We start from the raw sequence: 24,786 nt of genomic DNA, 5'->3' as shown, positions 1-24,786 counted from the left end.
GTCTGCTACGCGTTTGAAGCAGAGCGCGGCCCCCTATATCATATTGTGCTTCAAACAGAGTTATCACACTTCCTTTCAAGTTCAAAACAGTTTGAATCTGCTTTTGATAACCGAGTCCCGTTTCTCGAAATTTCAAAGTCATTTTAGAAGCAATTGTTTCCCAATGTTCAGAGGGAGTGGACCATTTGCCCCTTGAACAGATCAAGTTGTTCACCTGACCATACCGGGCTTTGCAATTTCGAAGATTTACTCAAATGCCAATCAATGTACATTATTTTTGCAAAAATATTGAGGTTTGGTCCTCTCCCAACATCCCGTGCAATTGTTTTTTCACTGTTTTTGTAGTATCACACGTGCTATTCGTTGTTCCTTAAACAGGACCAAAAAAAATAAATAATTAAAAACAACCGTGGATCCTTGTTGATATTCTATGAAGGAGTGCAAGCAATCCAGCTTGTAAACAGCAAACATTCAAAGAAATTCCAGGCTTCATTTCAAGATGGAGTCGCAATTCAACAATCATCAATGACCACATTTTCATTGAAAACGAATTGTAAAGATCCATTGCTTTCCAAAAGGGAACTATTGAAATTCGGAATTAATTCATGACATGATCACATGCAGCAACCAGGGAGAAAGTAAAATAACCCAGCAATGCAACACATGCAACTGCATGCATGGTGTAATACAATTTTGATATTTGGCGTTTTATACAGTGCCGCAGACAGTACATTCCAGTTGCCCAACACATGGCAATGAGCCAATTACTAATTACTGTCGTTATTACCCACAATTGAGGTACTCAGCTTACACGTTCTGGAAGGATTAAGACCTAAGCCGGCCTGGAGGAGTGTCTAAGGGGCAATTCCTCCTCATCATAGATGCCATCTTATGCGCAGAGCCGTCCGCTCCCCCGGGTGCACAACAGGAGCTAGCGCAAACAGCCACTGTCCAATGTGAAAGGTGCTATTTGTGAAATGTGTAGAATATTTTATATTTTTCGTTCAGCGTTCACTCAGACGTGACCTGCCAATATAATACCCCCATTTATACAATCCCACCCCACAATTCTGGCAAAGAACAGACAGGAAGGTATTAAAAAAGTAAAGTTGATATTTATTTAAAATAATGAGATAGTTTCACAAACTGGCTCTTCAGCTTCACCCTGCAGATCGCTACAACCTGTATATATATATATATATATACACACACACAACACACCTACAAACAAAATTGTACCTACGGATATGATATGAATCTCACTATTATAAGTCCACAAATGCCATGGTTGCATATATGATTTATATGGAGAAAGATATATCAATTAACATTCAAAGTACATATAGAATGCACTAACTCCCCTGTGCAGGTGTGAGATACTAAATGTATTGTCCATTTAGAGGCCATTGGACATATAGGCAATGACTGCCTAGCATAGGGATACCGCAAAGCAATTTTTTTCAAATTACAAAAGATCTACTGCCACCCAGAGTGATAATTGCGGGACCAGCCTCACAAAAAAGGTGCGTCACCCTGTCCAAACAAATACTGAAGATTAGAGTTCCTCAGCCTCCAATGCGTTTCAGAGAGAGGAACATGCAAATACTTCATCCTTTGTTTCTCTTAGCCATGTAGACCCTTCGGAAGTGGTGAAACCCAATCTGGATGCTTCTCTCCCTACACACTATCATCTACACTCTTTGCTCCCTATGTTTATGAAACCTTTGGAGGCAATTATCACCCCCCCAGCTCAGATCCTACCTTGAGGATCAACATATTTTGGACTCCCAACAACTTGGCTTCTACCCGTTAATGGGTACAGAGTCAGTTTTGGTTGCAGTACTTGACGATTTGGCATTCCTTAGAGATCAGGGCAGCATTGCAGGTCTAATATTATTGGACCTGTCGGTCACCTTTGGTACAAAAGACCAGAACATTCTTCTACTTAGGCTCCAGGAGAGTGGCATTTCAGGATCTACCCTGGACTGGTTCCAACCTTTTCTCCCGTTCAGGCGTCTGTTTCCTTCCTCCTTTCCTCTCTGCCCCTACCTTAGTCACTTGCAGCATCCCTCGGGGCTCAGCTCTCTCCCCTTTGCTCTTCAATATTTATGCACAGCCACTTGCTCGTCTGATTCACTCACATGGTTTCCATTTCTTTTTTATGCTGATGACACCCATTTTATGCTTTGACTTCATTGTGACCAGGCTGGTACTCCAGCTCACCTGAAATGAGCTCCTGAATGAGCGAACATATGCTGAAATTGAATGGAGAGAAAAGAGTAGGTCCCCTTGAGTTGTCCTCACTATGGCCTCCTTCCCTAGGCCATCTCCCTCCTCCCGTGAAAGTGGTAACAGATCTTGGCATAAAAATCACCAGATCACTCTCTTCTGAGGCAAACGTAAACTTTATCTGTATTGCTGGTTTTTTCAAACTGAAAATGTGTAAAATAAATTCTGTCCTTCAGCCCTGCTAATTTCCATGCCCCAATCATAGCTGCCTCCATCAGCGGTAGTTTGGACAACTGCAATTACGTGATAAATCGACTGCAGGTACTGCAGAACTCAGTAGTTTGCCTTGCCAGGGCAATTCCCTACGGCCACCATGTCTCTGCAGCCTGCCAGGATCTTCGCTGGCTGCCGGTAGCAGCGTGCATACAATTCACATCTCTGTGCTTGATTCACCAAGCTTAGCACAAGCTTAGCAAAGAAAAGGCTGCCTATGCTTGTAGGCGAAATGTCTGCATTACCAACGTAAGAGTTTGCTGGGGTCATCGTTTTCCTCTTTGATAGCAGTGCCATCCTATCGACTCAAATCCTGTGGTGGCTGTGCTTTCTTGATGGCTGGATCTAAGCTACGGAACTCTTCCCCTGACCTTATGCTGCCTGCGTGATTTTGAGTGGTTTAAAGCCTCTCTTAAAATGTACTTCTTTACCTTGCCCACTTTAATCCCTCTGCATGTAATTTCTCATGTTAGCGCCTTGATGCTCTTGGTGATTAAATGTGCTATACAAGTGAATTTGATTGATGTGTTAAGCCATTTACATGCAAAAGGTGACTTGTTTCCATTGTCTCATGTAAGTTTGAATTCACAGGCAATGTTCTCAGGAATCTATGTGTTCTGTTCTCAACAAGTCCTACATTTTCTAAAAATGTGGATGCAGCTATCTATAGACATGTGCATGTAACTTAATTAAACCTGGCTTTTATTCTTTTCATTTATCAATGTGTGAGTGTGCGTATGTGTGTGCGTGTGTGTGTGCGTTTGTGTGTGTGTGTGTGTGGCTTCACTTAAATATTAAGGTATTCCTTTCAATCCAGATGCATGCACAGTTTTAAAAGGGCCTGCTTGTAATGCGTTTAGATTCTTTAGGCTTCTGGGCTGGAGAAGAACCATTCTTCAGAAACATATATTTAGTTGGAGACCCTCTACCCTCCCACACCTGATTCTGCCTATACATTGAAGGCAAGGGAATGCAGAAGACTTGCACTTTGCTAAGTTTTCAGTTAAGAGAACTTATTCTTTCAGCATACATTTTGTGTGCAAACATCTAGTCTATGCTATGGTTTTCCCCGGTTGCATTTAATGAATGATGTCATCACAGTCGATAGTACATGGTATGGCACTGTGACCCACTAAGATTCCTGAGTGGTTTAACCACCGATTACATATTTGCAAATAATACTTAACTTTACAATGGTAATCCCACTGGAACACAGAACATTGGTGTATTTGCATCTGTGTCCCTGTCTTCAAATTGCTCCATCCTGCTTTCTTATCCCTGTTATCTCTCCAGATTTTCCGCTCATCTAGTTGGATGATTTAGAGAATTGGTAGTGGTTTCTTTTAATTCACCTTTCAAGATGCAATGTTTGATTTTGGGAAGACCAAGAGGGACTCATTTAGGAAGGAATCATTCTGTCAGCAAACCCTCAATTAAATACACCTATTTCGAAGTCAATTCCCCTGCGCAGACTAGTCTACCTTCTATAGAATGGTCGTGCTTCCTTCTCTCAATGGACAAATCTTCCCTCTGGATAAATCAGTCCTTTTGTTCTCTAATCTCCAGTTTGTTCTCCTCCTTAGTCTTCATCACACAAATCCATAGTCTATCATTCCAGACTTCTTCCTTCTATGGGTATCCCATTCTATTTACCTCTAATCCCAGCCAGGCCTTGTTACAGAGGATGTTTTTCAGTCACCTGCTTACAAAGTTGGGAGGGGCTGATTGATCTTCCTGAAGAGAATCTAATTTCTTTTTCGTACTCTAGTACCTCATTCATCTGTGCTACTATGATAAATCTTATATTTATTTATTATGTGATTTGTAGTGAACATTTTAAAATGTCAAAGGATTTAATTACAATATGTTTTGATGATTGTACATGGTTTTACCATTTTCAGTCAATTTCCAAAACGACGACCCTCGATTTATTTTGCATAATCTGATAGGTATTACTTTTATCTAAAAAATATCTAACGTTCAGATCAATCGGATGCTGTGTGGCAATGCACCACATCATTTAATTTCTGCACATTTAAGGTGGGATTTTGTTCATGTAAATGCATTTGTTTCTTCTATTGTACAACTGCAGCAGTTCCGTACGAGGGGGCAGAGACACAACTGCACCTAAATAATCCAAGGCAGCTGTCTATTCGCAGTGCATATGAAGGTCATTAATCGTATCATTGCTAATCCATTTCTACAAGTTTATAGAAATTAATTTATGTGAAATGTCTTCTTTGAAGTCAAATGTTCTCTCCAGTAGAAAATGATGGAAGTAAATTTATGGAGCTTATCTTCTTTGAACACTTGCCTTGCATAAACCAGAGGAGCATTTTGGTGTTTTCTAAAAGCTACCTGGCCTGACCATAAAATGTAATTATCTTATGACAGCCCCAATTGGACTGGAGGCCTTGTAGATTCCTCAGCATGCCTTTCAGTGAGAAATGCAACTTACAATTTTGATTCTGTTCTTTCCTTTCAGCCCCTCTATGTTCAAATCAAATCTATATAACTTTGATTGGTCTCATTACACAGTAATAGGCCTTCCGTATTCTTATACATTTGTGATTTGCGCAAATAAAGACAGTCACTTAAAACAATTGCACTTTTCTCTGCTTAAAGCTGCACTCAAAATGTATAATATCCTTTGTTTGACATTTTGAGCTCAGGAATCCACACAACAAAGATGTGCTTTGCCAAGAAGGCCTGTGTACTCCATTACAGATTCAAGATGGGTATTGATGGTAAAACATTTCTTATACACTTTCTCTGGATTATTGTATTCCTTGGAAAATGATTGCTCACTAAAAAAAATGTGACAATCCAATTTTTGTATTCCCAGCTCCATCCTTTGAATTTCTTACAATGGGTAAAGGGAACACTATGACTGTAGATTTGTATTATGAATTCCTGCTTCCTTTTAAACATAACAGTTATCAGGAGGCAGAAATCTCGTATAAGTGCCAAAGTCAATACATTTCTTTTCTCTTGCTCTTGCCAGGAAGGCCTTTCTTATTTTATGTGTTCTATGCCTCTTTTTTATAATGTAATCTGTGACAAATTCCACTTAAATTACTCATTGATCCAGTCCCAAATAGCCTACCAAGTCTTACAGCACATTCCCATGCAAGTATGTTGCTCTTACGATTGTCTCATGTAATCAGTGTTCTCCAAAGATCATCAAATTTAACTCAAACTGATATGATGATCCAGGGGCATGAGATGACCCGGAAGTAACATAGGAGATCCCTCCGAACTCTTTAAATATTCCCACTTGTCTGCAAGTCTCATAGGAATGTAATACATTGAGAACAAATCGGACAATGCCAATATGTTTTCTTAAAAATGTATTTCTCTGCAAACAGACAGACAAATACAGATCAAAAGTAGAAATAGCCTAGTTTCAGAATATCAATATTTGTATGTACTGTTAGTATTATCTGAAGTAAACAGCAATAAGGTAATTAAAGAGCATAAGCAGGATAAAACTGAGCTCCAAGTGAAAACCTCTCTGAACTCATTCCACAGATGTGCTGTAGGTACAGTAACAAAGACACTTGGGACACATGCATATGGCATTGGCAAGGTTAAAATGTGGCTTGCATCCACCAGCTGCGAGAGCGTGGCGTAGTGGAAATGAAGAAACATATATCCTCAGGACGCAGCTTCCCTGACAATCTTGATTTGAGGGGCTCAATGTGATTCTGCTGTGGGTAAGGTTATACAGTATGTTTTCTCTTAGCCTCACATTGTCTTAGCCTCATTTATGGCCATGAAACATCTGACCACTGACTCACACAGTTTATTTGATACAGAGCTTTTCAGTTTTGATTAAGTGTTAAAGGGTTATGTGAAAATATGTCTCTTCCAAATGTAAGTCTACAAAGTGCAAATTATAGGATATCCACTATGTTCTACTTGTGTGTCTATGGTGCATGGGGAGCTTGAAGATTTAACACACATGCATATGCACATCAAGATTGCCTGTGACTTATCTGTAGAACACAGGTCGTGATATAGCTGCGAATGTGGGGGGGGTTGGGGCTGAATGTTGGGTACGTCCACGATGCTTGTTCCAGAACGCCTGATTGATCGAAGCTGGTTTCGACCACTTGACACAAAGGCCCCTATACGGTAATCCATCACCATCCTGAGAGCAGACTATGCTATGACCAGTAAAAAGGGTGAATGAGTGAAGCCTGTGTCAGCTAGAACAACCAAAGATTTGTAAATCAATTATTTGGCATGCCCTCCTCCCCTAGCCCATCACCTCTACCAACCTACCCTCGCCCCCCGCAAAAACGTGCTCACAGAAGATGCCAAGACGGCCATGACAATCCAGATCTATGCTATTGTTGATCTATCAGTGCCTATCAAAGTTTTTAATTCAGGCTAAGGGGGAGTCAGTAGTCCATGGGCAGGCAGTTGTAGTGTCACACATCAAAGATATTCTTAACATGCATTCACTCACTTAGAGTGACAAAGCATACGGCTGTGGTCTGCCTCAACGAGTTCTTATATCACAGGTATTTCTACAGTACTGTGCTGCTAATATAAATAACGGCTACAGGAATTCTGAAAGCACATCTGACACAGTAATACAAAAAAATGTATTGGGCTTGTGATAAACCATCTGGTTATGAGTGAAGCCAGGAGTTATTTGCACATTTGCTGAGCTACAACACATCCTAGACAAAACAGTTCCCCAAAGCAGATCCACGAAGGGCTTAGTAAAATGCTCCTTGCTCACACTTTAGTAGAACTTTGCGACGATGTTAGCATTAAGAAAATCAAAACGCTTAAGAACTATATAACTGAAGATCCAAATGATATTATAAAAACAGGGAACATGTATTAACTTGAGAATGCCTACATTTTAGAAGGAGTAGGGAGTACAAGGATCAATGGAAAGGTTGGGCTGCATGTGGACGAAACTGGTCTAATAGTGGGAACAGCATCAGGGTGTAGGGCTTAGATGAAAACGTTTTCTAGAGAAGAAATTATTCATGCAGGAGCTGGTCACAGATGACTGTAAATTCCATCCCAATCACATCTGAAGAACGGTGTATGAATAAAGATTATGTTAAAGGACACTTGTATATGGCCTTAGTAAATACAGATAGCTAAGGCATACATTGTGAGTTGGAAGAAGGCTGTGACTTGCCAAATAATATTGATGAGCCTGTCTAGGTTGTATCTTAGGTTTTTTTCGGGTTTTCCAACTGGCAATTATTAATACCAAGTTCTGGGCCTATCAAACATAGAGGCTAATCAGTTATCAGTAGACACTCTGTCGTACTCCCACTTTACTCATGGAGAAAGAGACTATTTCATGCACAAAGAAAGGACCACGACTAACACTGACTTGCTCCTGGAAAGATGCAAAAATGGCGGGATTAACCCTGGGTTACTTCTGGTAACTCCAATCTGAATGAGCCCTTTAGATTCCCCTTCAGCTCCGTCTGAACCAAGTGATCGAATCCACATGCTTAGGCTGCATGGAGCTGATCAGCTTACCTCCCACCGACCTCTTGTCTGGGTTACATGTCTTGTCAATTAATCCCCAAATCTCACGAAAAACAAAAGGCATCTCAGCAAGCCAGAGTGTCCTACGGCTGCTGGACATGCAAAATGAAAATGGTTGTTTCATCTCTGAACACTATTTTTTTAGTCACGTGATGGACACTCTGCACGTGGAAACATATTGGACCTCATTACGACCCTTGCAGAATGGGTTTACCGGCACCGGTAATGGTTTCGTTGCTGGTAAACCCGTTCCGCCCTATTATGAGGTTCCCTTGCGGGATCCGGAACAGACGTCTGGCAAAACCAGACGTCCTTTCTGGGTCCCGCGAGGGGAGCAAGGAGCTCATAACGGGCCCGTTATTAACAGACCCGTTATTAGCCTATCCCCATTCCAATTGAGCCCTATGGGGGCTCAAATGGGAATGGTTTTGTGAATGAGGAATTATCGGGTCCTCCAAGGTTGGAATGACCCGGTAATTCCTCATTCATGAACCACAGACGCGGACACGATTTTGGAGGCAGCCATGGCGCTAATAGCACCATGGCTACCTCCAAACTCGTAATGAGGCCCATTGTCTCCTTTACGGAATCTCTGAGATGCGACCAGTGTTATGGCATCAATTGTGGTATTGAATAGGTAACATGTGCCACCTGACTGGTGGAATAGAGTATTCCTGCCAATAGCCCTGGAACCTGAACTACGAGCATTGCTCTGTGAAGCTTTAGTTGCAGTAAAATAAAGAAATATTTTGTTCACTTCAATAGAAGAAAACTGTTGCTCACATCTCCAGTAACTACTTGTAGGCATGATGCATATATGTAGTTTTTAAAAGGTGAACACTTCTGCAGTGCTTTGTATTACCATGCAATATATGTACATTTCAATCCAGATTAAGGCAGTTGTATTTCCGTAAAATGGGCACTCAACATCAGTGAGGGATGGAGTATTGCACTGGTGAGTATTCAAGTTCGCAGAATCTCTGAAAAGAAAACATCTCAGACAAGTTGGAAAAAAAATGTCTTCCAAGTCTACCCCTATGTCCTGAAATAGCAAACCAGGAAACGGTTGGAGGAAATGGGTCCTCTTGGGAGGGTTCCAAACCCAGCTTTCACGCATCATTCATGCCAGTCTCTCTGAGCGTCAAGGGGGCAATTCAGCCACCCGTCCTTTTTATGTGTCTATGCCAGACCACCCCACAAGATCAAGCTGCAGACGACTCAGAGAATGAGCCCAACTTTAACCTTAGTGCATAGCTGAACCCCGCCCCTTCACAAAGGGTGCATATATGCACTGCAAGGAGCAGAGTGTTGTGCTCATGCAGGGGTTTCTTTTAGACTCTGTGAGACACCTGGCGACCCTTCCTGCTTCATCTCGTTTTCCCTTTCTTTTTATGAAAAAAAAGCATTTTTGCAGACCAGCATTTAGCTGAATTTTTAACTCATTTTATTTGACGAGACATGACAGAAAATGGTATGAATACTGCAGCACAACTTTAGGACACTCAATGCATCTAGCCTACTTCTTTAACATACCAAACCTTTACGAGAGCTCTGCCAAGCGTGCTCCATGGAGGGGGATACGGTTTGAACGGGAGGAGATGGACTTTCTTTAGGTTTGTGAACTAGTTCATTAGGACTGGGTGTTTGCCATTTTCATGGTTTGTAGACTTTGCATTTTATTAACAGCAACCTTAACTCCTAGTTAAACAAATATTCCAATGTGTTTTTGGAAACAGGATTAGCATTTATTTGGAATCCATTTTTTTTCTATATGTTCTTGTGTGCTTTTGGTGTGGAAATAGTGTGGCTTAACATAAAAAATGTTTGTAGAAACATGCGACCAATGCATGGGTAACCGGTATCACAAATTGAAGGTAGTCCTTCGGTTGTTAATTTAACCTCCCAGGTCCGTAGATAGCTATTTATTTATGCAACCTACCATGTCCCTCAATTTGTAAGGGTTAATGATCTGCATTTTTGAACTCCCAATACAAGTGCACTTTTTACAGACGTTTGCAGCAAGTTTAGCATTGAAGACTTGCACGCTTAGTACTTATGCCGATGTGGAACTTCTCTGAATGTCTCTTTTGAGGTTTCAGCCATCATCGGCAATCTTTGCTGCTAGGGAATTCTCAAGCACATCTCAAGTCCATCACACAGCCATGCACTAATTCACTCCGCTACTTGCCACCGATTACTATGAAACGCCTCACTAGATAAAAGCCCTTTAACATGGGCTGGTTCTCTCAATGATCAGCTTTCCACTCTGATCCCCTATCACGGCCTACGTCCACTCCCCTTCTACCACAATCATATATTCTCCACAATCATTCCCACTTTTCCTTTCCAACTGTTCGGCTATTAGAATCGATCCTACTCCTCACACTGTTGCCCTTTATGGTCTGGTTGCGCCTAGTATGGGCACAATAAGTTGCACATTTAACAATCCTAGGTGCTGTAAGACCGCAACGGGGATTGGTGGAGTACAAAAACCTAGTACCAAGTGATCTTTCAAGCGTCTAATATATTAAAAGGTGATCAACTCTACCTTCGAAATGTCAGAGCATTGGGTGAAAAGTGTGCAGTATATTGGTTGGTGCACGGTGTGGGTTGTGTTTTTATTTGCTGCATGTGGTGTATGTAGTTGCTGTATTGGTGCATGCTTATGTGTCTGTTTCGTCAACATCCACGTTGTGGTCGATGGTATGGAGTTGCTGCCTGGTTTTCAAGGCAAGTGATGTGATTGATGCTGCTCAGTTTAGTGTGTGGGTTCAGTGTATTCCTGTGTGACACTGGGGCTGTGGGTTGATATTCACTGGTGGCATAATTTGGTGTGACCTGTGGCAACATTTGATCCATGAGTAATAGTACCTTTGAATGGGCAAAGTTTGGAGAGTGTGAGCAGGTGTCATTGTGGAGGTTCTTATACACTGTTGTAACATGACTGATGTTGGCATGTACGCCAGCCCATTTAGTGGTTTTCCAACTTGTCAGTGAACCCCCCATTGAGCATTGTCCGTTGATTATGCTCTGGTACAGAGTGGTAGTGGAGGTTTTTTTGTGCCCTCCCTATGTGTTGGGAGGTATCTAGTTGGATCACCAACCTCTGTTTCACTGATCTTCATTATTGTGTAGTGGTTTCACGTGTTTTAATCACGTCAATTTTTGCAGAAGCTATTTTCATTGTGGTGTTTTCAGACTGGCTGTTTTTGGAGATTTTTCTGTTCTTTTTTTAATGGGGCGGGGGGTCGTCTCCATCCCCCCATTCATCCCAAGCCCACCACATCACCCACCACCCCAAAAACACCTACACCAACACACAACCCTAATATATCTACATATATAAAGCTATGGTGAAAATTGCTGTGATTAAAATGAACCTGTTGTGGCATAATTGGTGATCGACACATATCCCAACTTAATATAGTCTGACCCCTCATAACCTGTGATCGTAGTTTGCTGCCCCCCCCCCCCCACACACAGGCCCAATGATGGAATATTTCTGCAACTGAAATGGATAAACTGGTGGAAGGTTTCCCACATGCTCCTCCAGAGGATAGCTCAGGGGCAACGTGCATGCCTTAGAAACAAGACGACACGAAGCAACACAGGTTCGATCCCCGGGTCTGCGCTTAGAAACCTCTGGGTATGAAGCGTGTTATAAATACGCAACTAAGAGACATATTTCTGAAACAGCGCCTTGATACCCACGGGCTGTGTGACTGCTTTAAAAATGCAAATAAATAAATAAATCCTGTGGACCATCTGAGGGTCCGGCCTAAACAAACAAAGCTCCCTTGGACGGCAACACCCATGATTGTTCCTGGATCCTGGAAGCCATATGGAACACTGTGGTTGGTATCCAGAGTCTTGTGATGCACTGCTCCCTTATTGAGTCTCTCCTGGCCATCCAACCCAGACATTTGCAGCTAAGGGTTAAAAGCTGCAAAGCTGCAAACTCCCTGTTTGGACCTGGTACGACCAGAACCCCTTCTCAAGCCAGGAATTTGCACAGCTCACCCTTTACCAGACCCCTGCATCAACGGTTAGGAATTCTCTCACCGATTGCCTATCCAATCACCACAGAGATTCTGATACTTTACAGAATCAAGGAACATTATTGTTTTGGGTCTGTTATTTGTCTTTTGGTTACCTATACCCCCATTCTATCCCACTTCGGAACTTACACCTTCTTCTTCTCAGCCAACAACCCCCCCCCTTTCCTTTTCTGCCTTCCCACCCACCCTCCCCCTCTCTCTCTCTCTTGGGCTGCACCCTTTATTCACTTGCCTATTTGTTCTACCCTCTACCATGCAACTAGACTTCGCTCCATTCCTTCTTGTAGCCACTCTTCTCCCTGTAGCCTTGACCCTTGACTTTGTCTAACGTCTGCCTCACTCTTCCCCCTTCCCTTTCCCCTTCTTCCCCCTGCACCCACACGGCCCAAGCATGATTGTCAGGTTCTCCCTGAAACTCCAAATTAAGCTATTCCCCTGACCTATTGTACATCATCTGCTACTGTGCCCCACCTCCTACCACTCTCACATGGCTTCTGGAAAGCACAATCCCTCTGCAATAAGTCTTCTTACATCACTGATTACATCAACTCTAATCACCTTGAACTTTCACGTAATGCTATCACAGAAACCTGGATCTCGCCTCATGACTCTGTTACACTAGCAGCTCCCCACACTGACTTTGCTACTTTCTACCACTCTCCCTAACCTGTTGGGAAGGGTGTCAGTGTCTGGTTATTTATAAATAAGTGGTGTAGGGTGTGCTATTGCCAAAGGACCGGAGAGCTTCAAGAGAGAAGAGAGAAGAGAATGATCAGTCCATGAGAGTGAAATAGTGATAGGGGTAGAGAGTGGGATGTCTGTGGTGATGAGATCATCTAAGGTGTGGGCAGCTCTGTGTGTTGGACCAGAGGGTTGAATGGAAAGAGAAAAGGGGTCACATAGTTTTTCGGAAAGTTCCGGAAAAGTTAGGAGAGTCAAGATGGATGTTAAGATCACCCAGCAGGAGGAGTTGGGAAGAGGAGGAGAGGAGGGAATAGGTCAGGCCAGCCCATTCCAAGAGGAGGAGAGTGTACTGCCCCGACAGCCGATAGAGGATGGCCAGAGTAAGAAAGGTGACAGGTGAGAGAGAGAGCCTGAAGACCAGGCATTCAAAGGAGGAGTAGACCTGAGTGGGAAAAGTGGAGACGGGGATCCACTCAGGAATGATCAAGGCTACTCCACGTCCTGGGCTGTTGGGTCTGGGCACAGAGAGGATCTTGTAACCTTCAGGGAAGAGTGTGCCAAAACTCGTGATGGAGCTGTCCTTTATACAGGTCTCAGTAAGAGCAAGAAGATCAAGGTCCAGGAGTTCCAGGAGGTGGCAAATGTCAGAAGAGTGCTTGATAGCAGAGCAAGAGTTTAGTTTGGTGACATGGAGCAGGTTTCCACTTTTGAAGGACTTACGTGGGTAGTTGCAGGGAACATCCCCGTCACTTTCTGCATGATGGTGTAACATGCAACTCATAGACTACATTTGATATGGATAGAATTTGTGTTTTTCTACTGGCTTCTCATCTGTATCCTGTTTGGAAATGGAATTTATTTATTTATTTATTTTATGTATTTATTTATTTATTTATACCGAGCCACAGCCCATGGCCATCATGGTTATGAAATTAAAATTGATTATGTATTTCCCAGTGTCAAGTAATGCTTCATTTGTGTTGCACATTTTACTATACAATTTAGCTTGAATTTGATCTTTGTGTGTGGCTTGGCCCTGGGTCAACATAACATATCTGCTGTGAGAAAGACATTGGCCCTCATTACGAGTTGGGCGTTAGCCATGCCGCTATTGGCGGCATGGCTGCCGCCAAAATTGCGTCTGGGTCCTCAGAATGAGGAATAACCGGGCCATTCCGAGTTCGGAAGGCCCGGTAATTCCTCCCTCCAAGGACCCGGTCCTTCCCCACTCCCATTTCAGCCCCCATAGGGCTGAATGGGAATGGGAGAGGGAGCAAACAACGGGCCATTACGAGTTGGCCTGTTGTTTGCTCCCTCTTCCCCTCGCGGGATCCGGTAAGCACGCCTGGTTTGACCAGGCGTTGCTTCCTGGGTCCCGCGAGGGGACCTCGTAATGAGGCGGTACGGGGGTAAAATGCGCCGGCACCTTTTATGGCGCCGTTTACCCCGTACCGCAAGGGTCGTAATGAGGCCCATTCTGTTAAACAAAGGATCATTTATATAGGCAGCTTAATGGAACAGGTCCAAATTCTTCCTTGCGCTGTAATGTAGTGCAGAGTTTAGGGTCGTGTGTAAGCATATGCTTCCTTGAAGTTGCAATCAATATTTAACAATGCATCCATCCATTGTTTTCTTGAGTGGCCTATTAGATTAGCTTAGAAAGGAAGAGCAGGAATAACCTGATCCTGGAAATCATTTTCAATTGTTTTTTATTTTTTTATTTTGAAGATACACACAGATGGTCTGCTTATCTCTTATGAATGGAGCTAAGTAGCGTGTAATGGGGTGTGGAAATTCCTGCTTCACACAAGAACGTAACCAATGTTTTTTTGCAGCACAAGTATATCCTGTCAAATGTGCAATTTACATTGTTTTTAATCATAATGGCAATCTGACCATATGTGTGTCTATTCACAAATACTATACTTAGTATTTAAATTATAATGCCTACCATCACTTAGTAAAAAACATTATATTGTGTCCTTTTCTACAAAGAACATGGCAGAAGACATGCAAAAAGCCCATTAAAACTGTCCATTCAAACTGTTGTTCTTCTATAACTAAAGCTTGCAAACATAGCAAGACATTCAAAAACGTTTTGTGAATCAGTCTCAACATGGTTTTCTTAGGGAAGACTTATGAATTTCGTTGTTACTTTGTAACAGACCAACCAACCCTAACACTGAACTAACCGGACCTGATGAGGAGCCACAGCACAAACTCCAAGACTTCCCTAAAATATCACCAGAGGCATTCATCAAACTGGTAAAACACAGCAATAAAGCGGGATCACCCATGATCCTTGTCCCCCTGACATCTACAAATCAATCCTTGCACAAGGAACGCCATCAGCATACTACAGAAACCTCTTAAATCTGTCACTCATAACAGGAACTGTACCACGATCCTTCAAATCAGCATATATTAAGCCGCTTTTAAAAAACACAAGTGGCGACACGGAAGACCGATTTCTAACATTCCCTACCCAGCAAAACTCCTAGAAAATTACATATACAAATTAACCCAAGAACATGTAGAAAAACACCACCTGCTAGACCAAGCACAAGTCGGCTTCAGACCCGCAAGAAGAACAGAATTGGCAGTACCAAACACAGATTCCAACACGACCTCGGCTCTGATTCTGCTCGACCTCTCCGCAGCCTTCGAGACAGTAAGCCATGACACCCTAACAACAAGATTGGAAGATATAGGTATAACAGACATGGCACTACTCTGGATTAAATCATTCCTAGCAGACAGAACAGAAACCGTATGGATAAAACCCTTCAAATCTACTCATCGAGTTAATGACTCTAGAGTACCACAAGGATCCTCACTATCAACACTATACTTCAACATCTACCAGACCCCAGTAATCAGGATCTTAAAAAAATACAATACTACATGCTACAACTATGCATAAAACACTCAAATCATCTACAAAATCAAAGATACTCAAGCTGATCACTCAACCCTAATAGAATGTCTAAAAGAAGTCTTCGACTGGATGAACGCCAACAAGTTGAAAATCAACCCAGGAAAGACAGAAATCATGATTTTACCAAAAACCAAGAGAACAACACCTACATCCCCGGGCCAACAGAAATGGGAACCGTGCCCACACCATCTAAGGGGTTAAAAAACCTGGAAGTACTAAAGGACAATGCCCTATCCTTTGAACCACAAGTAAACACAATAATCAAGAAATGCTTCTTCCTCCTTCACACAACAAGAGGAGTCCTACCTTTCCTCTCTTTCACCCACAAAACATTGACAATCGTCGCCCTCATCATGTCAAGAATCGACTACGGAAACAGCCTCTACCTCAGGATGCCAGAATACCTTCTGAAGAAACTACACCACATCCAAAATGCAGCAGCTCGACTCCTCCTCAAACTATCAAGAAAAGACCACTTCACTCCAGCACTAAAAATTCTACATTGGCTCCCAATCAAACATCGTATCACGTTCAAAACAATGTGCATAACACACAGGGCAATCAGCGGACAGGGAGCTGAATTCCTACAAAAGAAAATAACAATCTACAAGCCAACCAGACTCTTCAGATCAAGCAATGAAATCTGCCTGGAGCCAAAACCATACGTCAAGAAAAAACTGGGGGCTCCTGTTTCTCCCACCTGGCCGCAAAAATATGGAACAACATCCCGAAAGAAATAGGAAACACCAAAGACCACCTAAAATTTAGAAAACTTGTAAAAACCTGGCTCAGAACCAAAGTGAAACAACTAAACAATCAAACAGGAAACACAAATAACAGATTAACAGATTATACAATGACACAGAAAGCACCCGGAAAAGACTAAGGGAAACTCCTACAACAACAAGAGAGATGACGCTAGGAGGAATAGAAAACAAGCGACAACCCCATGAGGGCAGGAATTATCATACATGCCCAACGCTACCCAACATCCTTACCTACCCCATGAACATTAGCAAATGCCATACTTAGATGAAATTGTGAATGTTGGCAGGTGCCACATTTCGATAGAATCATGAACATTAGCCTGCGCTGGACTCAGACAGAAAGTACCAAATTTAGTTAGAATTGTGAAAATTAGTCTGGGTCACATCTAGATGGGATTGTGAAGGTTAGCAAATGCCACACTGAGGTGGAGTCGTGAATGTTAGCAAGTGCCACGCTCAGACAGAATTGTGAACATTGACCTGCACCACATCTAGAAAGGATTATGAAAGTCGGTGTCATAACTAGATAGAATAGCGAATACTAACCATTGCCACATCTAGACTGCATTGGGAATATTATCAATGACGTATTTAGATAGTGACACATCTGGATATAATAAGTGAATATTGGCATGCGTCATATATAGACAGGATTGCGAATATTAACCAGTGCTGGATCTAGATAGATATTTACAAACCACATCTAGAAAGAACGTGGAAATTTACCACATATCACCTCTAGATAGCGAGGCCAATAACCAACCCACTAACAATCTTACCCCTCTGCATGCACCTCTCAACTCTAACCAAACACAACCACAACCCTATAACACAAAAAAACGCATAAACCTCACTACACCACAACAACAAAACAAATCACACATAGCTTCGCACAACAGCACATGACGGGTATCAACCAGTAAATCACCCCCAAGCTCAGTAATCAGTGTTAACCGAACTGAAGCTGCCAACAGCACATCACTGCTCTCTTGCACTTATCCTGCTCGTTCCCACTAACTTCACCCCACCCCCTTTTCCTTTTCAAATCTGCCAGAACACCAGAGACCAATCCGGTGGTGACAGTGCGCCATACAAATATCATTTAACATTAACTACTGGAACATTAATTACTTGATATTTCAGTGTAATACATTATTCTAACCTTTTATCATTTACTAGAGATCATTGCATTCAATAAAATAATATTTTACAGAAGTCTGCCTCTTCTAGTAGGGATAAGAACTTCATTATGCCTCTTTATGTATGCTGGCATCCAAGAGGAATAGCAATTTATATTACCCCAGTTGACATGGAATGTAGTGCAAGGACACTTATGAATATCAGAAGGACTTAAATATAGAGAGCTTTGAGAAAGAATACTAAAGCATGAAGTGTGTCAACTGAGATAATACGTGGGACATCAACCACATTTCAATTATTTAATATGTAACTGAAACCAACTATAATTTAGCATTTTGCAATGGTTGGGCTTTATGGAAAAAGGCTTCTACACCATCAAAATATAAGGTAAATACAAAAGGAAATGGGGGACTTTGGAAACTGTTTATATAAGGTGTCACGTGTCTATGCACACACTACTCTTCACTTTATCTTCAAACATGACCATTTTCTGACTCAAAACACAGAGAACAGTTCAACTACCCTCAGCATGCTTTCAATATATATTTCTTTAATTGATTAGGTATGTTGGGAGACAACTCACCAACTCCTCTATGTGCCTGTGCATTATCGTCCAGCACCACAACTCTTGTAAACAGCTTTTTGGCATGAATCTAAGTCACAGATTACCAGTAAATCCAAAAGCAAGGCTCTGTCCTCACAAGAAGAAAACTGAAGTGGTGATTTCTTACACTTCAACTACAAGACATTCATGCTTTTTACTTTGGTATTGACCAAATGTTACCCCTTGAAAAAAGGTAATATGCTTATTATACAGCAGTGGAATCTAAAGATTGATATTCAGACCCAATCACTGCAGAGGGACACTTGATATAAAATTAGAATATAGTGATACATGGCACATCTTCAAAAATATGAAACTAATTAAATGATACTACCAACATATAAGGACCAATTAGACTGTAAATAATAGCCCAGGTGTGGCTATCCGGATTGAAAATTAGTGGGAACTAGAATGCCTGAGAGAAAGAAAATACAGAAAACAATCTTTAAAAAAAACTTCAAAAATATGTCTTAACAAATGAAATGAATTGATCAAAAATAACTTTTCAGACATTCAGTTATGAAGAAATGTGAAGCAAATAACAGACCCAATGAGAAAGATCCAGAATGTCTATTTGCTTAATTCCCTGATGGAGAGGGTGAAAGATCAAGAGTCAATGTTAGAAAATGAAATATTGGTATTGTTCATATCCTATAGAAATTTCTCATAGGATTTCTGCACAGAGGAAACAGAGCAAGTGCATAACCATCCATACCACAAGATGCAGCTAACTATCTGTGTGGGAAAGGAAACATCTCTAGGCAGCCCTCAAATCCAACTCCTTCAGCTGTCCAAATCACTGCACAGGATTCAATGTTATCAACATTGTAATATGGGGTGAGTATTGTGAAAAATGAAATACACACCAGTCCCAGTGTACGTTAGAATTTTATCATAAACATATTTGTTAAATATAAAAATGTGCATTATTTTTATGTTCCCAAAATGTATCTATCCTTCTTTCCTTTCTCCGAAGGGCACTTTGAAAGAGTAGAAGAGTGTATCTGACGGCCCATCTTGGAATGAAAATCTTCTATCAGGACATTATTTATGGGGGACTTGTAGGTTTTGATAATGCGCTCAGCTCAGTAAGAGAAGTGTAATGTTCTTATTATTACTAAAATATTTACTGACAGTGATCGTTAAACATTTTTTTTTTGAGTACTAGCCAATAGAACAACTTAACTTTTTACAGATGACAATAAAACTCAATATTTCATTACAGAGAAGCAGATCAATAAAAAAAAAACAATTTACATATTATGATCAGAAAGAAAGAAAATTTTAAATAACAGAGCTGAACCAAAGAAATTAAAAGCGGGAAAAGGATAGAACAAATGGAAAAAAATAAAAAAGAACAAAGAAAAAAAGATCCGGGCAAGCATTAACCACAATTTCAAACACTTTTCAGGTATCACAAAGGTCCATCTCTCTTCTTCCAATTAAGTTCAATTCTTTGAGGAAACATACCACCTCTGTCACGAGAAAAGTTTCATTTCCTGAGGAGAGTCTTTGCCAAAACATAAGTGAGTCCAATAGTCGAGCATCGTGTGCAAATCTCGAGAATCTTTGAACTCTCTGATTTAATGTTCCTGGGCATTCAGTCAGCAGATGGAAAACTGACTGTATTTCCAGTTCGTCACACCTGTCGCATATACTCGATGGATACTTATCTTTGTCTCTTATGTACTGGATTTCCAAAGTAGGTAAAATATTTAATCTAAATCTCAAGAAATGTGTCCACATAAATGGGTCAGGAAAGTTCTTTAGATATGATGGTAAGGAGGACTTAGGTTTATCTGTTAAAGTCCGGGACACAGATAATTTAGCCATTCTCATTTTCCCTATAGTCCTAATCCAGTCCATACGTTTTATTCCCTCCTTTACTTTTAGAGGATTTTGTAACAGGATCTCAATTGAACTATCTGAGTCACATAATATGTCCTCACATTTTAATCTTAATTTATTCAGGAACACATTATTTGAGTTGTACATGGAAATTTTCAACTCCTCATATAGAGATGAGTTTGGAGAATCTAAGATTGACCTGTACACGTGGAGACCCATTTTCACTCCATCCATGCTAGCAATGAAGTAAGACCCATCTAATATCTTATGCATGCAATAGGGAGACAATAGGGAGGCAATTCATAAGTGCAAAGGTTCTACGCCAAATTGTGCCTTCCACTTTTTCCCAGTCGATCTCAAAGCTTGGAAATTAGATTCTAAACCAAACATGGGGGAACCACCTTTCCAATGTAGAATTTCATGACAGGGAGAATTGAGAATTTGCAATATTGAAAGTAGATCTTCTTCATTTGGGAGCCTAGATTCATGATTTTGAGATCAATGGACGAGAGTAGGTGGGCTTTAGTTGGAAAAGCGGTGCGTTCACTCCCCAAATTGGTTACTTCTTTAGAGGTAGAGATTGGCGATTTATCCAGCTGCCGTAAGAAAGGTTTTAATTTTCTTAGTGGATGCTTAAATATGATTATCTTTGATTGGTTTGGATTTATTTTCAAATCATTTATTGATGCATATTCAGAGAGGGCGGTTAATAAACGTTGCAATCCAATTTGTGTGTAGTCTAAGACTACAATATCATCCGCATAAGCTAACCAATTTATTTTCACACTACCGATTTTAGGACTAGCCAAGCCAATCTAACTCAACCACTGGGATAGATCTGATAGATAAAGGATAAAAAGAAAGGGGGCAATCAGACAACCCTGGCACACTCCTCTCTCAATAGCGACTGGCTGGGACAAGGACCCTGATCTCGACATTCTGACTCTCAGTGAGGACCTTTGATGTAATTCTATTAAGATGGACAGTAGATTGACCGGGAGGCCCCAATTGTTTTACTTTCTCCATAGCTGGTTTCTTTATAAATTTACAACATTTTAAAAAGAGCAAATTCATATTAGTAGAATTAAATAATTTCATTTTCTGACTTATTTCTAAGAACTAATTTTGCAAACGCGCAAAACACACAAAAACCCACCCAACCCATTAAGACATCTGTTTTACCCTCTGCTCACACAGCTGTCAGCTGGGGTGAGTTTACCCAACATGCACCTGACAACGCAACACCCACCCTCATAAAAACAGACATACAGTGAGGCAAAGAAAGACAGAGAAAGAGAGAGCAAGACGGAGAGAAAGAGAAAGCAGAGAGAAGGAGAGAGAGTGTCAGATCGAGTAAAGCTGGTTGAGCTTAGCAAGGAACAAGCAAACAAGTAGAATCACGTTTCTAGCATACAGACAATACAATACAATCTAAATTAAAATACCATAAGAGGATTCTCCAAATGTTGACATCACCACAAATAAACTGCTCACTTGGAATCTAGAGATCTAATTGGCCCAGCCAGGCAATATAATTACATTTCATTCACACCTTCATAAAGCCACTCGGAGAAAGATTCATGTAGTAAAACGCATGACTGGGCGAGTCTTATAACCACAAAGAATTCACACAAATGACAACTATTCAATCTTGAGTAACTGTACAATAAGATCGCAAGCATGGGTAGGTGCCTCATTTCAGCCCAATGTGATAAGGATTTGTTATTTATATAGCGCTTATGCGCTGTACATAGAACATATCTACATACATTAATCATCCCAATCAGAGTTGGTAATCATTTATTAACCTTGGAAGGATGAAGGCTGAGATGTCCTTGCCGGGATTTGAACCTGCGAACTGCAGATCACACATACATAGCAGCGAGCGCTCAACCTGCTGAGCTATCGTACTGGCTATATGATACATAGTGGCTATGTAAATATGTATTTTAGCTAACAATTCTATTACGTTATTATCAATATGCAAAATGGCAATTGAGAATTGCTGATATGGCTCTCCCATTAAACCACATATCAATGTATTATATCAAACACACTCAAATTCATGGGGAAATCGTCAGAAAGAGATACCCATCCTTCTAGAACTTCTAGCCACTTCCTCAAGAGGATTAACTTCACAGTAGAACAACAGAAGAGGAAGGCACATGTTCCTGAAAACTCCAGGTAATACAAAACAGTACTGTCTAGCTCTTCATATAAGTGCAATGTTATGTTAAGTAAATGTGCTTTTGTATAGTGCTGGATTCAGAGGACTTACATGGCATGTTGTGCCTTCTTCTGGTGAGAACAGACCTGAGTGTGCTGGAATGAGTGTGAAACAGGCTAAAGTAAGAGAGTGGGAAAGTGGGTTAAAGAAGTTGCAGACGGGGGAATGGGATACAGTTAGGAGGAGAATGATTAGTATTAGTTACAGATGCATATTAATCCTGATATATATGGGACCAGTTCTGGAGAGAGGCCAAATAGTGATGTATTTGCTATGATAGCATACAGATTGTGTTACCAAGGTAGCCTTGGAATTGGATGAGAAACACGGTGAAGCAATTGTGTTTTAAAAAAAGGGATTATCTTGAATTTGCCACAATAACTTGTAGTTAGTTTGCACTTGTGAACTCCACCTTTCGCACTATTTGTCAGCCTTTTACGATTTTATGGAATACGCAATAACAGCACCTACTTTAAATTGCCTTGGCCTATGATTCTAAGTGTTCCACTGCATTCCTTGACGAGACCAATGTCATGGCCGTTTTTTATCTCCTTGAACGTTCCCATTTACCCAGCATTCTTCTCATCCGAACTCAATTCTCTAATCACTTCCCAAAATATGGCCAAGACCCTTTTTTGTACCATCGTTGCCTAACTACCCTTACATATTGTAAAACTCTTTTGTATTAGCAGTTGCCTGCGAAAAAACATGGACACATAAATACTGTTGCCCACAATCAGGGCTTTTATAATTGTAATCAATATATTTTAAATGTTTGTGTGTGTATAAAATTACAAGTAAAATAAATGGAAGCAAACATGTGGCTAACAGAATGTGGCAAAATGATCACCAAAAGGAACAGAATCCATTTAAATTAAACAGTATAATTAGAATGCATATGTTCATTAGAATGTAAAGCTATGAACACTGCTTTGAATGTGTCAAAAGTATCCACATGTTTTCTTGCTTGCTCCCAAAGCTGGAAAGCATAATCAGAAAGAGCAATGAAGGGTCAGTGGCTAGGTGTTGCGTATGGAGTCCCCAATTTAATATTTTTAGCAAGATTGCGCGCCTCAACCCACTGAATCAGAATATCCAAACCTCCATTACAATTCGTAACAAGAAAATAATTCTTCAGCTAGATTTATTGTGAACATCCTGATAACCCAACTAGATACTACTTTTCAGTGAGTCCACGAATCATAAGGATACACTATCTTTGTATGTTTCTTCAACAATGTGCACTTTGATTGAGGTGTTTTAGTCTGGCATAGTTTGCAGTCATTACTTTTTGCGTACAATATGCATACATTTTGGACAATTCCGTTCTAAACAGAATTCAATACATAGTAGCTGACCTTACCTTTTGGCCTTTCTCCCCAGGAGGTCCGATTGATCCCATCAGCCCGTGATCACCCTGCAATATAACACAATGAATTTTGTTTAAGAAGGGTTTATATTTTTTATAGAGGGAAACATTGCTTAGATTGTTTCATACAATACATGTCACCAATATTTGCAAGTGCATAACTTTCCCTCCATTGCTCCACCGTACCAGACCAGTCTGACCTCATTCAGAGGCAAACGTATTAAGTGTAAATTTAGTCAGGGTTGCATGAGGGAAAACATTTTGTTTATCCAGACTAGGCAGGTTTATATACTGAGAGTTGAATTTAATGGGTAATAATGTTTTATAGTGGGTTTTGCTAAGCAATCATCTCCTCTAATGAGCTGTTGATAGTCCCAGTGAATGGTCTTAATCATCTGTTAATTGGTACACTGAACTAGTACCGGGATTGTGAACCACACACCTAACCCGATTTTGTTAAACACTTTTTTAGCCTGGCCCAACCATGGTATCCAGTAATCTTCTCACTCTTCATTATATCCACCAAAAGATTCAGAGTTAAATTCACTCCAGAGTTAACCCATATTGAGCACCATAATAAAATTGGTTGCATTTTTAACAGGTCCTCAATTTATGGGATCCGCAACTCAGCATGGTGATTATAAGAGGGGGTCAATCAACTGGGGGGGACCTTCAATATATCCCTGAGAAATCTGTTTTCTTCTATGGGCAACTATTAGACATTTCTATAACCCCACACTCTAGCTCCGTAAAATACCAATTTTCATGACTCTGGTATTAAGTAAGACTTGACATTATATTGAAGAGGAGCACGAGCATCTACAAATAAAATGACTCATCAAATGTATATATAGCACCCAGGAAATGGTCCCAGCCTGGATTCTTACCAGAGGCAACAGCCTCAATTGCCTTTTTATTTACCCTAAATTTAAAGCCAGCAGTTTTCTTTTGGTATGGATGTTTGGCCTTTTGTCAACTTGATTTAAAGTGCTACTGTTTGAGACCTCATAGAGAGCAGAAAAATGTTCACCTCATGTAGCCTTTAAGTATTTAATTCAACCATGCTCTCCACAACCCGATGTTACTACTGCTCAAAATGAATGAAATTCCTTTTCCCAGC

General features: G+C 40.8%; 1 protein-coding gene across 1 annotated transcript in view; it reads right to left on the bottom strand.

The window, feature by feature from the left end:
* The window catches only part of COL24A1 (collagen type XXIV alpha 1 chain), a 910,546-nt gene that overhangs the window by 546,635 nt on the left and 339,125 nt on the right, over positions 1–24,786 (bottom strand). The window contains exon 7 of the mRNA XM_069641689.1: positions 23,661–23,714. Within this exon, the coding sequence (XP_069497790.1) occupies positions 23,661–23,714 (54 nt within the window). The remainder of the gene's footprint in view (positions 1–23,660; positions 23,715–24,786) is intronic.

Source organism: Ambystoma mexicanum, chromosome 1q (genome assembly GCF_040938575.1).
Source record: "Ambystoma mexicanum isolate Mex_15411 chromosome 1q, UKY_AmexF1_1, whole genome shotgun sequence".
NCBI lineage: Eukaryota > Metazoa > Chordata > Amphibia > Caudata > Ambystomatidae > Ambystoma > Ambystoma mexicanum.
This window is presented reverse-complemented; position numbering and strand designations above follow the sequence as displayed.